The sequence below is a fragment of the Heteronotia binoei genome, chromosome 4, assembly GCF_032191835.1.
Source record: "Heteronotia binoei isolate CCM8104 ecotype False Entrance Well chromosome 4, APGP_CSIRO_Hbin_v1, whole genome shotgun sequence".
In the NCBI taxonomy this organism is placed as follows: Eukaryota; Metazoa; Chordata; class Lepidosauria; order Squamata; family Gekkonidae; genus Heteronotia; species Heteronotia binoei.
In genome coordinates, this window is record NC_083226.1 from 28,497,653 (window position 1) to 28,516,534 (window position 18,882).

The 18,882-nt window shown below is 44.2% G+C and overlaps 1 protein-coding gene and 1 non-coding gene across 2 annotated transcripts in view; both read right to left on the minus strand.

Moving 5' to 3' along the window:
• The window catches only part of LOC132569930 (cysteine-rich protein 1-like), a 30,527-nt gene extending 11,888 nt beyond the window's left edge, over positions 1-18,639 (minus strand). Inside the window, exon 1 of the mRNA XM_060236369.1 lies at positions 18,498-18,639. Coding sequence (XP_060092352.1) covers positions 18,498-18,540 — 43 coding nt within the window. The 5' untranslated portion in view covers positions 18,541-18,639. The remainder of the gene's footprint in view (positions 1-18,497) is intronic.
• Positions 17,121-17,193, minus strand: TRNAV-GAC (transfer RNA valine (anticodon GAC)). Its single transcript has one exon. It is a non-coding gene; the product is annotated as a tRNA-Val (tRNA).
• Positions 18,640-18,882: the final 243 nt, after the last annotated feature.

Here is an 18,882-nt window from a genome sequence, read left to right on the forward strand (position 1 = left end):
GGTTTCTTTTTTCCCTTACACTTTTAGTAGCCATGTGCTCGTGCACTCGTGTGCAGATCTGCTCTGGGCAGTTCTTTTTTTAAAAAGAAAACCGGTGCTCCTGCGCTTCCACATTCAGACGCCCAGAAAGACGGATGGAGTGTGGCAGAAGACTTTGCTACAAATTCCCATGTGGTAGTTATTTGATCAGTCTTAGAGACTTCAGAGGACAGGGTGGGTGTGTGAGAGAAGGACCAGCGGCAGCTGTGCCTGTCTGACCTTGCTTTTTTAATCCGCCTAGGGGCCGTGCCTAGATTGGCTCAGATTTGCTGTCTGAATTCAGCCTTCGTGTGTGTGTGTGTGTGTGTGTGTTCACAGCTCTAAGCCAGAAATGACATCATGATGACGTGGGATGTTGTTAACAATGAGTCTTTGGGGGCCTGTTTCTACCTGTTGTTGTTACAACCACTGAGACTGACAAGGCCTGCGATTCCACGTTTCAGCAAGACGCATAAGCAGGCATCAGTTCCTTCTCTTCATCCCTATCTACTCAGTTGAAATATCCCAACTGTTGCACTTAACGCAAAGTCGTACTACACAGAAATCACTGAGCTTAGTCTAAGGAACTCTGCCTAGGACTGTATTGTTAGTAAATCAGATATTCCCACCTCTCTTTGTCTCTCTCTCCCCCCTCCCCCACTCAGTCTCTCTCTCTCCCCAGGAAGTGCAATATTTTTAAAAGCATGAAGTCATCTCATGGTCTCCGACACAATATTTAAAAATTAATTTATGCAGCAGAATAATATACCACTGCTACTGAAATGTGGGTTGAGGTTGCAAAAGTTCACAAAGAAGTACTTCATTTTCTTTTCTCCTTACTCCTCATTTATTCTGAGCCAGGGCTGCTGCAGGGTTGCCAGGTCTCCCTGGCAACGCAGAGCTGCCAGCTTCAGCTTGGGAACTTCCTGGATATTTGGGGGTGGAGCCTGGAAGGACAGGGACTGATGTTCCCTCTAAGCCAGGGGGGTTAAACATATGACCTGGGGGACAAATCAGGCCCCCAGAGGGCTCCTATCAGGCCCGCCAGCAACTGGCTGTCATTTGTTTCTTTCTCCCTCTCTCTTGCTTCCTTCTGGATCACAGCTTGCTTTACCAGGCTTGCTCAATTGCATAGGAGTTACAGAGCAAAACCTCTATTTTCTCCATTGGCTGAGATTCATCTCTTGGGGAGGAAGGGGGGAAGGGAGAACTTGCTTTGCCAGGCTCTCTTAATCACGCAGGAGCTACAGAGCAAGAAAGGTTGCATTGCCAGGCTCTCTCAGTTACACAGCAGAGCTACTGAGTCAAGCCTCTCTTCCTTCTGTTGGCTGAGGCTCCTCCCCCTCCTGGTCCCCTGAGGAAGGAAGGAAAGAACCAGAGCTTCCTTTGTCCAGTTCCCTGGATCCCATGGGAGAGATACAAAAGAAGCACCTTTAAGACCAAGTGCTAATGTTTTAAGCATGTTTTAAGGGTTTTTTTTAAAAAAAATAATTGTATTGTTTGTCTGTGTCCTTTGTAAAGTTTATATCTCTTTACATTTTACAGCACACAAGGCCTGGCCTGACAAGCTCTCATTTATGTCAGATCTGGCCCTCGACAAATGAGTTCAACATTCCTTCTCTAAGCTGTGGAGTGCTGTGAGCAAAAATTCAACTTCATGGGCCAAAAGAGCTAATAGCATTAAGGTTGTGACAGAGTCTACATTTGACTAGTGCGTAAATTAGCTTTTTAGAAGATTATTACCATAGCCTTGTCAAAATTTCAGAACAAATTCTTTAAGCTGTTGTTTAAGAATGATTTAAATATTACAAGTGAAAACAGAAACAAGTCAAATTTCATTACAGAAATTTCTAATGGTTAAATTTGGTTACTGTTATCATTCATGCTTTTAATATATTATAAATTACTGCTGCTACTTTAGACCCTTACTAGGGAGTAAGTACCTCTGAACTCAATGGGATTTACTTCTAGGCATATATATGTTTAGAACTTCATTATGATAAAGTAAGAAACAAACCTCATTGCAAATCTTTGGCAATTTGTCAGAGTTCCAGTGGTTGCACATGAACTAAAATATTCCCAGTGGTGACTCAGCAGCTATTTGCACTGACTCAGCTGGTCTACAGCAATTTGCTAGTTCCTGATCCTCAAGCTGTCACCTGCAGGCAGCTTCCAGGGCAAGTGGTGCACCAGAACCACATCCCAAGCGTGGTGGTCGGTAATCTGTAGTGTGTACTCTCCACTGTGCCCACCCTCCTGAACTGGCCGCTCCACAGCAGTGTTAGAAACCCTACACATATCCTGTCCCTGGACAGAGATCCTACACCTCTCAACAGGGCTGGCCCTAGAGCTTGCAGCACTCCAGGCAGATTCACTGTCCCCTTTTCCACAGTGCTACTCTGTGGCACCACGCCTCTACTGTCCACATGGTGAAGTAAGGCAGGGAGGGCACCCGGGAATGGAGGTGAAGGTGCGCAAGTCATCTAGCTGGCCTCCTGTAATCCAATCAGAAGGGAGGTGGAGCAAAGCCAGCAGCTGTGCAGTAGCTGGCTGGCTTCGCTTCACCTCCCTTTCGATTGGGAGGGAGGTGAAGCAAAGCTACTGGTCGCTGTGCAACCTGGGTATCTGCCTAGGGCACCAGGAGGGGGAAGTGCCCAATTTGGTCCCCTAAGGCAACCCTTGACCAGCCCAATTTGGTCCCCAATTTGGGCGCCCTAGGTCAGCCCAGCCTCTCAAGGGCTTTGGCCAACTTGCAGCAGTGTCCTTTCTCTCTCCTTCCAACCAGAATCTAAAATGTTGTGCTCCAGTCCAACAGATGTTCTTTGTATGAATTTGGGTCCCCAATTTAAAAATGTACATTCTTCACCTTCTACTATTGTTTCCAATTAAAAAATCCTGGTGGCTTTAGGGCTCTTAGAAGTGCAAATAAATAAATAAAAGGAGGATGGTTGTCAGCTCCAATCTTGGATGGGTTCCTGAGCAACCCACTTCCTGGAGTAAAAATTTGTGTGGCTGAAACATTTTAAAAACAAAATATGTCTCTCCCTCTCTCCCTTTCCCCTTCCTCGCAGGTTGCCAATTTCTCTCCCCTTCCCTCTCCATTTGTCTCCATTCCTCACCCTCTGCTCCTCCTTCCCCCCCAAACTAGAAGTTATGCTGGGGGTGGCATAGGCCAAGGCTCTTGTGCTTTGGTTGCTAGGCAACCCCTCTATGCCAACAATGCTCTTGTGATATTTCACAAGCTCTTGGTCTGTGTTCTTCAGTTTGGGGAGGTTTTAAACCTCCACTTTTTAAAGGTTTGAATATTTTTCTGCAAACCTGGGGATTCCTCCAGACTTTCTCACACACACACTGGTATCTGTATTTTTTAATCGACACTCTAGGGCCATGTTAAATACAAAGGTATACATGGTGCACATAAGTGAGTTTTTAAAATTGCTTTTTATTTAATGTTTGAAAACTCAGAGAGAAAGGCAGAAAAAACTTTCCTCAGTTCTCCAGATTATTTTATCGTTTGTCTCCTTTGTTCCCTTGGTATGTACCTTCTCTGATTAATAATGGAGTCATCTGATACCAGAAAATAAATCTGTCAGCGTTTTTGTCCCATTCCCTTTCCAGCAGGATGCACTGGGACTTATTAAATGCACAACACATCAGTCACACTAAAACCACATTCCCTTCGTTAGCTCAATTGTGAGGCATGCTGCGGCCCTCTGCTCTCAGCACAGGACGTTCTCCCAGCCGGAGGGAAAAGGCAGTTCCAAACAAGCTGGATGCTACGGTGTCCTTCCTGAGGTGAAGCATTAGTAAGCATGTGAGTGCTTCCCTCACTGGCTGCTCATTCACATCAGGAAGCTGTAGAGGGCTCCACGACCTATCGAATAAACATCTTGCACAGAAAGATATTGATTCTCAGTTTGGCCAAGTCCACAGAGTCCCATACAATTCTCTCCATGAAAAAAGAGAAATCCAAATAGGATCCAAACAGAATGTCCAGGTTTTGTTTAGGCTGAGCTGAGATTAAAAGGGCAACATTTCTGGCTTTTTTGAAGCTAGGTGAAAGGAATGTTCCCCTTTTTTCAGCAAGAGGGGAAACAGAAATATTTTGTGGAGAAGTGGAAATGTATTACACTTATCAAATTTAAATTTTATTTTCCATGTGAATCTGTTGGCCCCAATCCAACCAAGTCTGTAGGTAGTGTGATAAATGGAAAGGGAATCCTAATAGTCAACTTTTGGTGGGGATAGGAGAAAATGGGAGAGGCGAAATCTAACTTTTACTTAGAATCAGAGGTGGAAGGGATCTTCAGGGTCATCTAGTCCAACCCCCTGCACAATGCAGGAAATTCAACAATACCTCCCTACCCCCAACCCCTCAAATGACACTTGTTCTGCACCCAGAATATAGCAAAAAAAAAAAAAAATCTCCAGAATCCCTGGCCAAACCGGTCTGGAGAAAAATTGCTTCCTGTAGCCAAAGGAGCAAAGAACGTTTCCCTGGCTGTATATGAAAGGGCCACGAGAACTAACCACTGATGCATCTCTTCCTGCCCTCAAGTTCACAGAATCAGCATTGCTGTCAGATGGCCATCTAGCCTCTGTTTAAAAAACTCCAAAGAAGGAAAGCCCACCACCTTCTAAGGAAGCCTGTTCCACAGAGGAAATGTCAGGATCCCTAGCAAAACTGGCCTAGAGAAAAATTGCTGCAGTGGTGATTCAATCAATTTATTCACCCAGTGACCAGTACAAGTCAAAAGCAAAAACTATTGAATAAAATAGCATTCTCTGGGTGTGTAAGAAAGAGCCATAAGAACTAAACACTGGTGCAACCTTTCCTGCCCTCCTTCTCATGATCTGCCTAAGTTCACAGAATCAGCATTGCTGTCAGATGGCCATCTAGCCTCTGTTTAAAAACCTCCAAAGAAGGAGAGCCCACCACCTCTTAAGGAAGCCTGTTCCACTGAGAAACCATTCTGTCAGGAAGTTCTTCCTAAGGTTTAGTTGAAAACTCTTCTGATTTAATTTCAACCCATTGGTTCTTGTCTGACCATCTGGGGCCAGAAAAACTCCACTTCCACTCGTAAACATCAGAATATAGGAGTGCTGCAATGTGTCTTTGTCATCTGGAAGTGAGGTAGGCGTGTCTGGGACGTCAGGTGGCAATGCTCTGGTTTTTGGGCAAAACTCTGTGGTAGAGTTAGCTACAAATTGTGGTTGTAGACGTGTAGGCACATTGTGGTTATTTCCAGCTTCTCTGAGGTTATGAGGGGGCAATTCAGGGGCGATAGAGGAGCACCTGAAAGTGAGAAGCCCCTGCCGAGACCATTGGGTCCGGCAACCCTGTCATAAAACAAGAAATTAAGTATCCCAGGAAAAAAACAGATTCTCCCAGGAATGTTTCTCTCCTCTGCTTCACATGATCACTGTCAAAATGATCTAGGGACCAGGGCATGCTGAAGAAATGTAAACTGTATGAACATGAGAGAAGGCCGCTTAGAGCAGAGCAGTTCAACAGCCTATTTTGCATACGGCCAAGAAACAATGCATAGATGCTAAAGCCTTCCCTGATGTTGTCTCCTAGGAACATTGATGGACGTTTCTTCCATTGACTCCTAGCAACATTGATGGACCTTTCTTCCACTGACATGAATCTGCCAAAATCTCCTTTTAAAGCCATCTTTGCTAGTGGCCATCAGTACATGTACTGTAGCAAATTCCTTAATTTAATTACTCTCTGGGTGAAGAAGTGCTATGCATGATCAGAATTTATTGCTACAGATTAGAAAAAACTGAAGGAACTCTTCCTGTTTCTAGAGTTAACTAGATTTATTCTCTCTCTGTCTTTCATTTCAGACCCTCTTAGTTTCACATGTACTTGGCTGAACTCCTGACAAGTATTTTACCATTGTTGAATCAGATACAGTCACTGTATCTTTAAATGTAAAACTGAACATGCCCTGACAGTATAGTTGGGGCATGTTTTGCTGAAGTCTGCAATAAGGAAAGACTGCTGTTAGATATAGGCCTGTATTCAGCCACACAGTTTTGTAAAGGGCATATATGTTCCTAGGAGTCAATGGGACCCTAGGAACAGCATTGGGGGCAAAATGAGAGAGTCTTCAGTGGAAATGGGGTATTGGCAGAAATCAGCACCCTCTTTTCTTGAGCTCTTTGGAATGTGTGATTGAGCTCTTTGGAATGTATAATTGCAGAGCGGCCATTTTATTTCAATGTTCTCCTTCTCACATTATGCTTTTTTAAAAACTGCAAGCCGATGATTAGTTAACTTGCAACAGAAAAGTGCATCCAAGCAAATATAATATGGAAAGAACAAAGAGGTAAAGTGAAAGAGGAAACAAATCCAATGTTTACAAGAGGAGAAAAGGCAAATATTCCAGCGGCACAAATATCCGAGCCTAAATGGCCAATATCAACGGTCAGTTTAGTTTATTTCTTCCTCCTTTTGCTCCTCTCCATCACCCTAAATATTCTCCTGCCACATTCCCTCCTGGCAAACTCAAAATATTGGCAAGCAAACAAGCTTCTCAAGGTCACGTTGTGCCCATAAACACTCATTAGTGGAAGGGATTTCACAGCCAGGACTCAAATACACAGTCATTTCTGACAGCATTTACAACGCTGTTTGCCCTGTTAGTATGCCATCAGTATTAATTACACCTGTCAGGAGTATTTACTTGACCAAACACCACAGCAATTATTAGCAGTGGTAATAACTATTGTGTTAGTGGGAAACTCATATATGTGATTACTGATATAGGGATATCACTACAAGTAGGCATTTCCATAGCCATCAGAACTTAATTACCACCACTATTAAGCAACAGTGTCTTTAATTTCTGTACCTGAACATGCCTTGTACCTATTATGTATACTCATTTTATTATGTGCATCTTTTAAATGTATTGAATAAATATTTATTTTTTATAGAAGACTGCCGATTTATACCCCATCCTTATTTATTTATTTTTAGAAATGTACCTGAAAATGGGCACATTCCATTAGTTCTTACACCTGCAGTGAATGTCATGGAAAAGGAAGGCAGCATGGAATAGCCCATACCGGGGTGGAATTCTAGCAGGAACTTCTTTGCATATTAAGCTATACACCCCTGATGTAGCCAATCCTCCAAGAGCTTACAAGGCTCTTTTTTTGTAAGCTCCAGGAGGATTGGCTACATCAGGGGTGTGTGGTCTAATATGCAAAGGAGCTCCTGCTAGAATTCCACCCCTGGCCCATACTCATCAGAACTCAGAAACAAAGGAGGGTCAGCACTTAGAAGGGACACCATCAAAGAAGATTCTCCTGAGGAAACCAATGGAAAACCACCTCTGCTTCTCGCTTGCCTTTAAAGCCCTTGCCGGAGTCACATAAGTCAGCTGTGACTTAGCAGCACTTTACACACATAGTGAATGTCATAACTCAAACATCAGCTCAAGAGGTGTGCTCTGGAACTACTCGTTGAAGGGAGATCTTTGCTGGGTCTTACTTGGTTTTGTGTACTGGGGTGTGTGCGGAGATGTTCATAACGGCTGAAAGCCATGATGGGCATGCACCCCTCACAGATTCCCAGAAATATGTCTCCACTTGCATTTTCCAAGACTTGGCAACTTTTCCTTTCAGAAGATCTCATCATGGTCTAGAATTCTTCATATTCAACTTCAGTATGATATCCAGAAAGGACAGTAGATTGCTCAAGAGATCATTTCTTATTATCTCATATATATCAGAGCATATGGCTCATGACCAAAGTAGTGTTGCTTGAAGCTGCCTTTCACTAACCATGTGAAATTTGCTTCATCAACCTGTCTGCAGGAATACTTTAAGGTAAAAGTCACCTGTGCAAGCACTAGTAGTTAACGACTCTGTGGTGATGCTGCTTCACAACGTTTTCATGGCAGACTTCTTACGGGGTGGTTTGCCATTGCCTTCCCAAGTCATCTACACTTTACCCCCAGCAAGCTGGGTACTCATTTTACCAACCTCAGAAGGATGGAAGGCTGAGTCAACTTTGAGCTGGCTACTTGAACCCAGCTTTTGCCGGGATCGAACTCAGGTCATGAGCAGAGGCTTAGGGCTGCAGTACTGCAGCTTTACCACTCTGTGCCACTGAGGAATACTTTAGGGTTTATTAAATTAATGATCTTCACTGGAGTATCATCTACGGTCCTTGGTCCTGACTGGCTCTCCGAATACTCTGCCCTTAGTCTACATGACTTCCCCGTTTCCTGGCTCTCTGTCCTGTGTAGAGCACTCAACCTTGTTAGCAATAATCACTAACTGTCTTCTCATCACATTTTGCCAGCAGTGGATGGCCATGTACAAACATTCAGGGGGAGCCAAACAGTTTGTCCTTTGGTAATCATTCCGGAGGGATAGCTGTATTAGAGCCAAACAACATGTTACGTTTTTTGATTAGTTTGGTTGAGGTTCCTGGGCTCAACTCACTTTCCCCACAGTATTCTGCATATGTGCAAATGGGGGGGGGGGGGGTGGAAATACTGCTCTTTGCAGTTGTTTCAATTTGAGAAAACGGCCCAGGAAGAAGGCACCATTGTATCAAGCCCAGTTGGGCTCCTTGGGACTTAAAAATGCCTTTCTCCTTGGCTGTTTGTGACTGCAAGGAAAGTGAGTTGAACCCACCTTCTCAAGCTGAGAGCCAGTTTGTTGTAGTGGTTAAGTGTGCGGACTCTTATCTGGGAGAACCAGGTTTGATTCCCCACTCCTCCACTTGCACCTGCTGGAATGACCTTGGGTCAGCCATAGCTTTCATAGGAGTTGTCCTTGAAAGGGCAGCAGCTATCTCTCAGCCCCACCTACCTCACAGGGTGTCTGTTGTGGGTGCGGGGAGGGAAGGTAAAGGAGATTGTGACCATTCTGAGACTCTAAGATTCAGAGTATAGGGTGGAATATAAATCCAATATCATTATCATTATCATCTTCTTCTTCTTCTTCTTTCTTCTTCTTCAGTAAAATATAACTTTTAGTTTGGCTCTCAGTCTACTGCAGCAAAGTAAACCAGTGGCACCTTAAAGACTAGCCAAGTTTATTCCAGCATAAGCATTCAAATCTCACTCCATCAGATATATGTGGTGTGGGAAAACTTTAAGCCTATATTTTCATAACCAAAGAAAAATGAAAAAGAGGGTTCCCCCTGGGCCATTCAAAAAGGTCTATGCTGGAGGTTACAGGACCTACCTAGACAAAAGCCATGAGGGAGAGGAGCTGTAGTAAGGAGGAGAATGGGATGAGACTGGGAAACAAAGCTGGCTGGATTCACCTATAAACTGGTCACAGTTTTGAGGAAGTGGTATATATGTGCCAGTTCTGGTTATGAAAACATTCCAGCTCACTCATGGATGCCAGAATGAAGAGGAAGAAGAGAAGAGAGATTAGATTTATATCCCACCCTTCACTCAGAAACTCAGAGCAGCTTACGATCTCTTTCCCATTGTCTCCCCACAACAGACACTCTGTGAGGTAGATAGGGTGAGAGAGTTCCGAGAGAAATGTGACTGACCCAAGTTCACCTGGCAGCTGCAAGTGGAGGAGTAGGGAATCAAACCCGGTTCTCCAGATTAGAGTCTGCGCACTTAACCACTACACCAAGCAGGCTAAAAAGTTGGATAAACGTTGGGGTAAAGTCTCTAGAGATCGGGATACATCCATCATCAACCAAAAGGGAGACTCCACCCAAGTAATCAGAAGAAGATTGAAATTGGGGAGGGCAGCCATAAAGGAGCTAGAAAAGATCCTAAGGATATGTCACTGCTGACCAAGAGCAAGTTAAATTCATGCCACAATGTTCCCCATTACCATGTATGGGTATGAAAGTTGGACAATGAAGAAAGTTAACAGGAAGAAAGTAGGTTCCTTTGAAATGTAGTGTTGGAGCAGGGGTCCCCAACCACTGGGCCATGGACCGGTACCGGGCCGTGACCTGCTAGCAACCGAGCCGCAGAGTGAGGCAGAGCAACCCTGGACTAAAGGGGAGGCACAGCCCTTGCAGGGAAGGCAACCTCAGAGTGACGCCACACTGCCTCTTTCATCCACCCAGGTCCTGGGCCGGCAGAAGGGGCAGCACTGCTGTGACCTTAGCCTACCCCTCATTTATAGACCTCCACCGTTCAGCTGAGAGCCAGTTTGGTGTAGTGGTTAAGTGTGTGGACTCTTATCTGGGAGAACCGGGTTTGGTTTCCCACTCCTCCACTTGCACCCGCTGGAATGGCCTTGGGTCAGCCATAGCTCTTGTAGGAGTTGTCCTTGAAAAGGCAGTTGCTGTGAGAGTCCTCTCAGCCCCACCCACCTCACAGGGTGTCTATTGTGGGGAAGAAGATAAAGGAGAATGTGAGCCACTCTGAGATTTGGAGTGGAGGGCGGGATATAAATCCAATATCATCATCTTCTTTAAATGGGAGGGGGAGGCAGAAACAGCCCCAGTCTCCTCCCCATTTAAAGACCCCCATGGGGGGCAGGGATGAGGGAGCCTGGGGTGGCAAAAACCCCCGGTGCTGCTCCCCCCAATAGTCTGTGGAAAAATTGTCTTCCATGAAACCGGTCCCTGTGTTGGAGGATAGTTTTGCAGATACTGTGAACCACCAAAAAAACAATTCAGTGGGATTAGATCAAATCAAGCCTGAACTCTCCCTAGAAGTTAAAATGACTCAGCTGAGGCTATCATACTTTGGAAGACTGAACATTAAATGGGTGGTTGACTCAATCAAGGAAGCCATGGCCCTCCATCTGCAAGACCTGAGAATGACCGTGATAGGATGTTTTGGAGAACATTTGTTTATGGAGTCATCATACATCAGAAACTACTTGATGGTACACATATCCTTCTGTTTAGCCATACTCTCTTTTGTTACAGCTTGTCTTTTTCAGAAGGAAGGGAAGGAAGGGAAGGAAGGGAGGAAGGGAGGAAGGGAGGAAGAAAGAAAGAAAGAAAGAAAGAAAGAAAGAAAGAAAGAAAGAAAGAAAGAAAGAAAGAAAGAAAGAAAGAAAGAAAGAAAGAAAGAAAGAAAGAAAGAAAGAAAGCCAATTGAGTGTTATCCTTTAACTGGAACTCAGTGAATCAAAAAGTTTCTTCATTAAAATTAGACTATGGAAAACTAGCTAATATACATTCTACCAGGTGCTCCACTACAGTGTCAGCATATTTGCCTGTTGGGGGAAAACAACTTTTATGCAGTACTTTCTTAAATGCGAACAGTGCTACAGATATATTATTTTATCTCAACAACCTCATAAGTTGTGAACATGGCTTTTCAAGGGGAATATAAACCCACCCAAGACAGGAGAGGTCTGACTTGTCTCAGGTCTGACTTTCTACTAACCCAGAGAACCTGTGTCTTGTCAGGATTAAAAGTTTCAGCTTATTCACCCTCATTCAGCCCATTACTGATTCCAAGCACAGGTTCAGAATATTAATAGCATCTTTGAAATTATGTGGAAAAGGAAGGTAGAGCTGGGTTTCATCCGCATATTGATGACACTGCAGCCCAAGCCTCCTGGTGATGTCTTCCAGTGGCTTTACATCAATATTAAATAGCATGGGGGATAAGATTGAATCCTGTGGAACTCTATAGGTCAATGTCCATTGGGCAGAGCAAGTTTATGAAGAGGTTGTAAGGATAATATCATATACCAGGAGCAACTCAGCCCAAATGCTGAGTTTACCATCAGTTCACTAGGGAGTCTGATCTCTTGTCCTTTTCTCTACCTAGTTATAATTTTAACATACAAGGTTGTTTTAAGGATTATTGAGACAGGTAGGCAAACTGCCTTGAACACTCTCTGGTGCTATATAAATGTCAATTCTTGTTATTGTTGTTGCTGTAGTTCATTAAGCATTGCATGATCTCATAATAAAATATGAGCCTTTCAGACTGGAATGGATGGGGGAAAGAGGGAGAGAGCTAGAGATCTGGGGGGCTGCATAAGAACATATCCTGTTTCAGTGTGTCTGGACCCAATCCCCATGGAATGTGAGCCATAATATACAGATGCAAGTATCATTCACATATATGACACCCAGGGCTTTTTTTTGTAGCAGGAACTCCACACACCCCTGTTGTAGCCAATCCTCTAAGAGCTTACAGGGTTTTAGTGCAGGGCCTACTTTAAGCTCCAGGAGGATTGGCTACATCAGGGTTGTGTAACCTAATATACAAAGGAGTTCCTGCTAAAAAAAAAAAATCCTGATGACACCTATCTGCCATGCCAACCATCTTGCCAAACAGGAAGCTGAGCTACCAGCTCTTCCTGTATGTATGATATAAACCTCAAATGGGAGTGGATCAACTGAAAGGTTACATAAGAACATAAGAGAAGCCATGTTGGATCAGGCCAATGGCCCATCCAGTCCAACACTCTGTTTCACACAGTGGCCAAAAAATAAAGTTATACACACACACACACACACACACACACACATATATATATATATATATATACACACACTGTGGCTAATAGCCACTGATGGGCCTCTGCTCCATATTTTTATCTAACCCCCTCTCGAAGGCGGCCATGCTTGTGGCTGCCACCACCTCCTGCGGCAGTGAATTCCACATGTTAATCACCCTTTGGGTGAAGAAGTACTTCCTTTTATCTGTTTTAACCTGACTGCTCAGCAATTTCATCGAATGCCCATGAGTTCTTGTATTGTGAGAAAGGGAGAAAAGTACTTCTTTCTCTGCTTTCTCCATCCCATGCATTATCTTGTAAACCTCTATCATGTCACCCCGCAGTCAACGTTTCTCCAAGTTAAACAGCCCCAAGCGTTTTAGCCTTTCTTCATAGGGACAATGTTCCAACCCTTTAATCATTCTAGTTGCCCTTTTCTGGACTTTTTCCAATGCTATAATATCCTTTTCGAGGTGCAGTGACCAGAATTGCACACAGAATTGCAAATGAGACCGCACCATCAATTTATACAGGGGCATTATGATACTGGCTGATTTGTTTTCAATTCCCTTCCTAATAATTCCCAGCATGGCGTTGGCCTTTTTTATTGCAATCGCACACTGTCTTGACATTTTCAGTGAGTTATCTACCACGACCCCAAGATCTCTCTCTTGGTCAGTCTCTGCCAGTTCACACCCCGTCAACTTGTATTTGTAGCTGGGATTATTGGCCCCAATGTGCATTACTTTGCACTTGGCCACATTGAACCCCATCTGCCACATTGACGCCCATTCACCCAGCCTCAAAAGATCCCTTTGGAGTTCCTCACAATCCTCTCTGGTTCTCACCACCCTGAACAATTTAGTGTCATCTGCAAACTTGGCCACTTCACTGCTCACTCCCAACTCCAAATCATTTATGAACAAGTTAAAGAGCATTTGACCCAGTACCGAGCCCTGCAGCACCCCACTGCTTACCCTCCTCCACTGCGAAGACTGTTCCTATTAATTAGCTCTCTGCTTCCTATTAATTAGCCAGTTTTTGATCCACAAGAGCACCTGTTCTTTTATTCCATGACTCTCAAGCTTTCTAAGGAGCCTTTGATGAGCAACTTTATCAAAAGCTTTCTGGAAGTCAAGGTAAACAACATCTATTAGGTCTCCTTTGTCCACATGTTTGTTCACCCCCTCAAAGAAATGCAACAGGTTAGTGAGGCAAGATCTTCCCTTACAGAACCCATGCTGAGTCTTCCTCAATAACCCGTGTTCATCAATGTGCCTACTCATTCTGTCCTTGATAATGGTTTCTACCAACTTTCCTAGTATTGAAGTCAGACTGACTGGCCTGTAATTTCCCAGATCTCCTCTGGAACCCTTTTTAAAGATGGGGGTAACATTTGCTACCTTCCAGTCCTCAGGAACGGAGGCAGATTTCAATGAAAGATTACATATTTTTGTCAGAAGATGCACAAGTTCAACTTTGAGTTCTTTTAGAACTCTTGGATGTATGCCATCTGGACCTGGTGACTTATTAGTTTGTAATTCATCTACCAGGTCTGGATGGCATACATCCAAGAGTTCTGAAAGAACTCAAAGTTGAACTTGTGGATCTCCTGACAAAAATATGTAATCTTTCATTGAAATCTGCCTCCGTTCCTGAGGACTGGAAGGTAGCAAATGTCACCCCCATCTGTGTGTAACCACACAGTTCCCTTTGCCACATGACGACTAAGTTCTCAGGATAGGGTTGCCAATCCCCAGGTGGGGGCAGGGGATCTCCCACTTTGGAGGCCCTCCCCCTGCTTCAGGGTCATCAGAAAGGAGAGGGAGGGAGGGAAATGTCTGCTTGGCACTCCATTTTTCCCTAAGGAGACTGATTCCCATAGGGTACAATGGAGAACTGATCCACGGGTTCGAGGGGGGGGCTATTTTTTGAGTTAGAGGCAGTTAGAGGCCAAATTTTCAGCATACCATCCAATGCTTCTCCTCAAAAGGCCCTCCAAGATTCAAAACAACTGGAGCATAGGGTCCAATTCTATGAGCCCCCAAAGAAGATGCCCCTATCCTTCATTATTTCCAATGGAAGGAAGGCATTGAAAAGGTGTGTGGTCCCTTTAAATGTGATGGCCAGAACTCCCTTTGGAGTTCAGTTATGCTTGTTATAACCTTGCTCCTGGCTCTATCTCCAGTGCCTCCTGGCTCCACCCCCAAAGTCTCCTGACTCCACCCCCAAAGGCCACAGATATTTCTTGAATTGGACTTGGCAGGCAACCCTATCTCAGGAGCATCCATAGACAATGATCATTAGCAGGGCTTTTTTTTTGTAGAAAAAGTCCAGCAGGAACTTATTTGTATATTAGGCCACACCCTCTGACACCAAGCCAGCTGGAACTGCATTCCTGTACATTCTTGCTCAAAAAAGGCCCTGATTATTAGGAAATAGGCAACAACTGCAAGACACTTCCTACGAATTCCATTTCCAGTTGTACCATTTCAACACCTTGCAGGGTGTTTAGTGCTCTCCTTTTGGCTGATTCTCTGTGGCTTATTTGCCATGTGCTTCCTGAGCTACTGAAAGCCTCTGACCATGCTAGGCACTTCCTCTTCTCATAACTCATCACCTTTTGCATGCCCTGGCTTCCTGAACATTCAGCCACACTTTACACAAATGCCACACCTAGTCTCAATTCCCCTCTGGGCTAAACAGGTCAACACAGAGAAAGAGTCACTAGTGCTCTGGGAAAGTGCCAGGTTCAAATTCCATGTCAGCCATGCACTGAGGGCCAACTAAGCATCACATTTTTTTTTAAAGGGTGCAGATTCCCTGGATGTAACTCGTGTTCCCCACAGCAGCTGTGCGTCGCATATGATGTCACTCAGAACTGACATCATTCCACCAGGCACGTTGTGCAGGGGACACTCTACTATTTGGGTAAGAAACTCTGGTACCATAGAGTTTTTACCCAAATGCTAGAGCATCCCCTGCACGATGTGCCTGGTGCAATGTCACTTCCAGGTGTCATCATGCTGGGCACATTGGGTGCTGATGGAGCTCATTGAGGATGTGGATCCCTCCACCCCCAGCAGGAGACTGGGGACACTAGAGAGTCTGCAGAAGAGGCTAACTGGAAGAAGCTTGTTTTTGAGACCATGAAAACCATCCTAAATGCTTCAGAGTTACGACAGGATGTACACTGATCATGAGAAAACTGAAGCAGTTCTACTAACGCAATCTAGATCTCTGAAATTCACAAGAATGGTCATGTGAAATTTGCTCTTTTGCTCAGACGTTCTCAGTGTGAAATGTCTCAACTTTAATCCACAGAAGCAGAAGTGGGAAAGAGTCTACCGACAAACAGAGAAATGGATGTTATATACACAATTAAATTTGGTGGTGGAAAGTGTCATCAAGTTGCTGCGAACAACAACCCCGAAGGATTTTCAAAACAAGAGACCTTCAGAGGTGGTTTGCAATTGCCTGCTGCCCCTGCTTAGCAGCCCTGGACTTCCTTGGTGGTCTCCCATCCAACCAGGGCCAATCCCATTTAGTTCCCAAGATCTGATGAGATTAAGCTAGCTGAGGCCATCCAGGTCAGGGAGCTTAATCTTTAGCCTACCTATCACAAACATCTAAGGCCTACAGTTTCAGGAGGAGTAGAAATTGCAAAGGCTTGTTAAACAAAGGGAGCTTTTCTCCATCCGTCTCTTTCCATGACAGGAAAAGTTACACCTGTTCAGTTTCTGATAGGGTACAGCAACAAGCTTTTAAACATTTAGCAACTCTTTGAAAACCACACATCAAGAATGATCAAGGAATTATGAACATATATGAACATATGAAGCTGCCTTATACTGAATCAGACCTTTGGTCCATCAAAATCAGTATTGTCTTCTCAGACTGGCAGCGGCTCTCCAGGGTCTCAAGCTGAGGTTTTTCGCACCTATTTGCCTGGACCCTTTTTTGGAGCTGCCAGGGATTGAACCTGGGACCTTCTGCTTCCCAAGCAGATGCTCTACCACTGAGCCACCGCCCCCCCTCCCTTATTATTGAGGCCCTGATAGGAATACCATTCTCTATTAGGCTGGTGCACTTTAAGTTTACTGTTGTGGCACCCCAGATTTGGAGATACCTTCCCAGGGAGGCCAGCAAAAGCCCTGCCTTGCTACAGTTTTTGAAAGCAAATGAAAACCTTACGGGATAAAGCAAACATTTACAACACTTTTATACTTATAATTGGAAAGATTACTTACTGTTGTTTTTTAATTGATATTGCTTGTTTTTACTACGTTTTCACATCTTGATTTTTGTTAGCCTACTTGATTTGGCATGTAGAGAGAAAAGGTTGGATTGCAATTCTTAAAAATACTTAGATACCTATTTTTGACATATCTGAGTTTCGTCCCACCTTTTCATTGTACGTGGGTCTTTCACCTTCCATTTTATCTTCACAACATCCCAGAGTGGTAGGCTTGGTTGACAGAGAATGATTGCCCCAAGGCCACCCAATGAGCACAATGGGTAAATCAGGATTCGAACCTGAACCTGAACACACACAAATCTGCCTGCCTGAACCAGAACATTGGTTCATTAAGGTCAGTATTGTGTACTCAGACTTGTAGCGGCTCTCCAGGGTTTTAGGCGAAGGTCTTTCACATCACCTACTGCCTGGTCCTTTTTATTGGAGATGACAGGGATTGAACCCGTGATTTTCTGCATGTCAAGCAGATGCTTTACCACTGAGCCACAGCCCCCTCTCATGACCCCTGCTCACTTAGCCTGGCTCTAGTCCAGCATTCTAACCATTATCTCTCAAACTTGTCTCTCTTAGGGCTTTCTGGCTCCATTGTGCTGTATGGTTTTGATCCAATAGATTCACCTACTTTCCTTGAACCCTTAAGGACATTCAGCCAAGGATACAGCTCCACCACCACATACAAAACATCTTCTTTTGAGGCATATTCCTGTATCCCAAGCCTATGTTAGTTTTACAGTACTTTAACAATGCAGTCCTGAACTGAGTTAGACCCTCCTAAATCCATTGAAGTTAATGACCTTAGAGGGGAGTAACTCTGTTAAGGATTGACACTGAGTTTCTTAACTTTACTCAAAGAATCTTGATAATTGTAGCTTTGAGAATGCTGAGAATTCTCTTTAAGACACTGGTTAAGCATAATACTGGCAGGCAAGATGAAATTAAATATGACTATTTAAACCAAGTCCTCAGTCACTATATGTGCAATGTGATCGTTTCAGAGATGCATAGTTCAGCTGCGTGTTGTAGTGATGGGCTGATAGGATTGTGTGTTTAGCAATTTGAAACAAGATGAAGAGTATTTTTATACCCCTCTTTTCTCTACCTTAAGGAATCTCAAACCAGCTTACAATCACCATCTCTTTCTCTCCTCATGACAGTTACCTTGTGAGGCAGGTGGGGCTGAAAGAGCTCTGAGATAACTGTGACTGGTCCAAGGTTACCCTGCCCAACTGGCTTCATGTGCGGAGGAGTGGGAAATCAAACCCAGTTCTCCAGATTAGAGTCTGCCACTCTTAGCCACTACACCGACCCCAATGGCTCTTAACTGTTAGACTACGCTGATGTGCAACACTGCTTAGTTTGAACACATGAAGCTGCCTTCTACTCACTCAGGCCCTTAGTCTATCAAGGTGAGTGTTGTCAATTCTGACAAGTAGCATTTCTCCAGGTATCAGGGATAGTCTTTGCACATTGCCTACGACTAAGTAGTGATGCCAAGGATTGAACCTGGGACCTCCTGCGATACAAAGCAGATATTCTACTACTGAGTGACACTCCACCCCCAGTTCTTTTTGCTCATCAGCTCCATGTCTGAGGCCTCACCCCCCCCCAAAAAAAACACACACACAAACATCCAGAATCTCAGTTCCCTGAGGGAAGAGAGGGATTAGTGAAGTGGATTAAGTCTGTGGCGTTGACATACCCACATGCAGCACTCAACCATAATACTCTATTATGTGGGAGATATAAAAATGCTTCAGTCCAACCTAAAAGCCTGTTTGATTCAGCCAAATAAACTTACCAAAGTAGACCGGCTTTCCACACATAGGGCAATATGAAATCATTGTTCGTCTTCTCTCAGGCGCTGCTTAAAAGTCAGCACTGTTAGAATAAACAGCTTTCTGCTCACCGGGACTGACAGGAAAACCATGGCTGGGGCACAGTGTCAGTAATGCATCTTCTGCTTTTTGACTCAGGATGTTGTGGTTGTTTTCAAGAAAATGAGTACGCTGACGTAGAGGAGTGAATGGAGGACTTCCTGTTTATGAAGGTATTGCCACAAGTTCAAGTCCCAGTTTTGTGATTCCTCAGAACTCCTGACTAATTTTTTCTCTTCCGTCAGTCCCCCTTGGATACCCAGCCTCCTATTTCAGTGATGCCAGCCATTCCTACAGCTCCCTTAATAG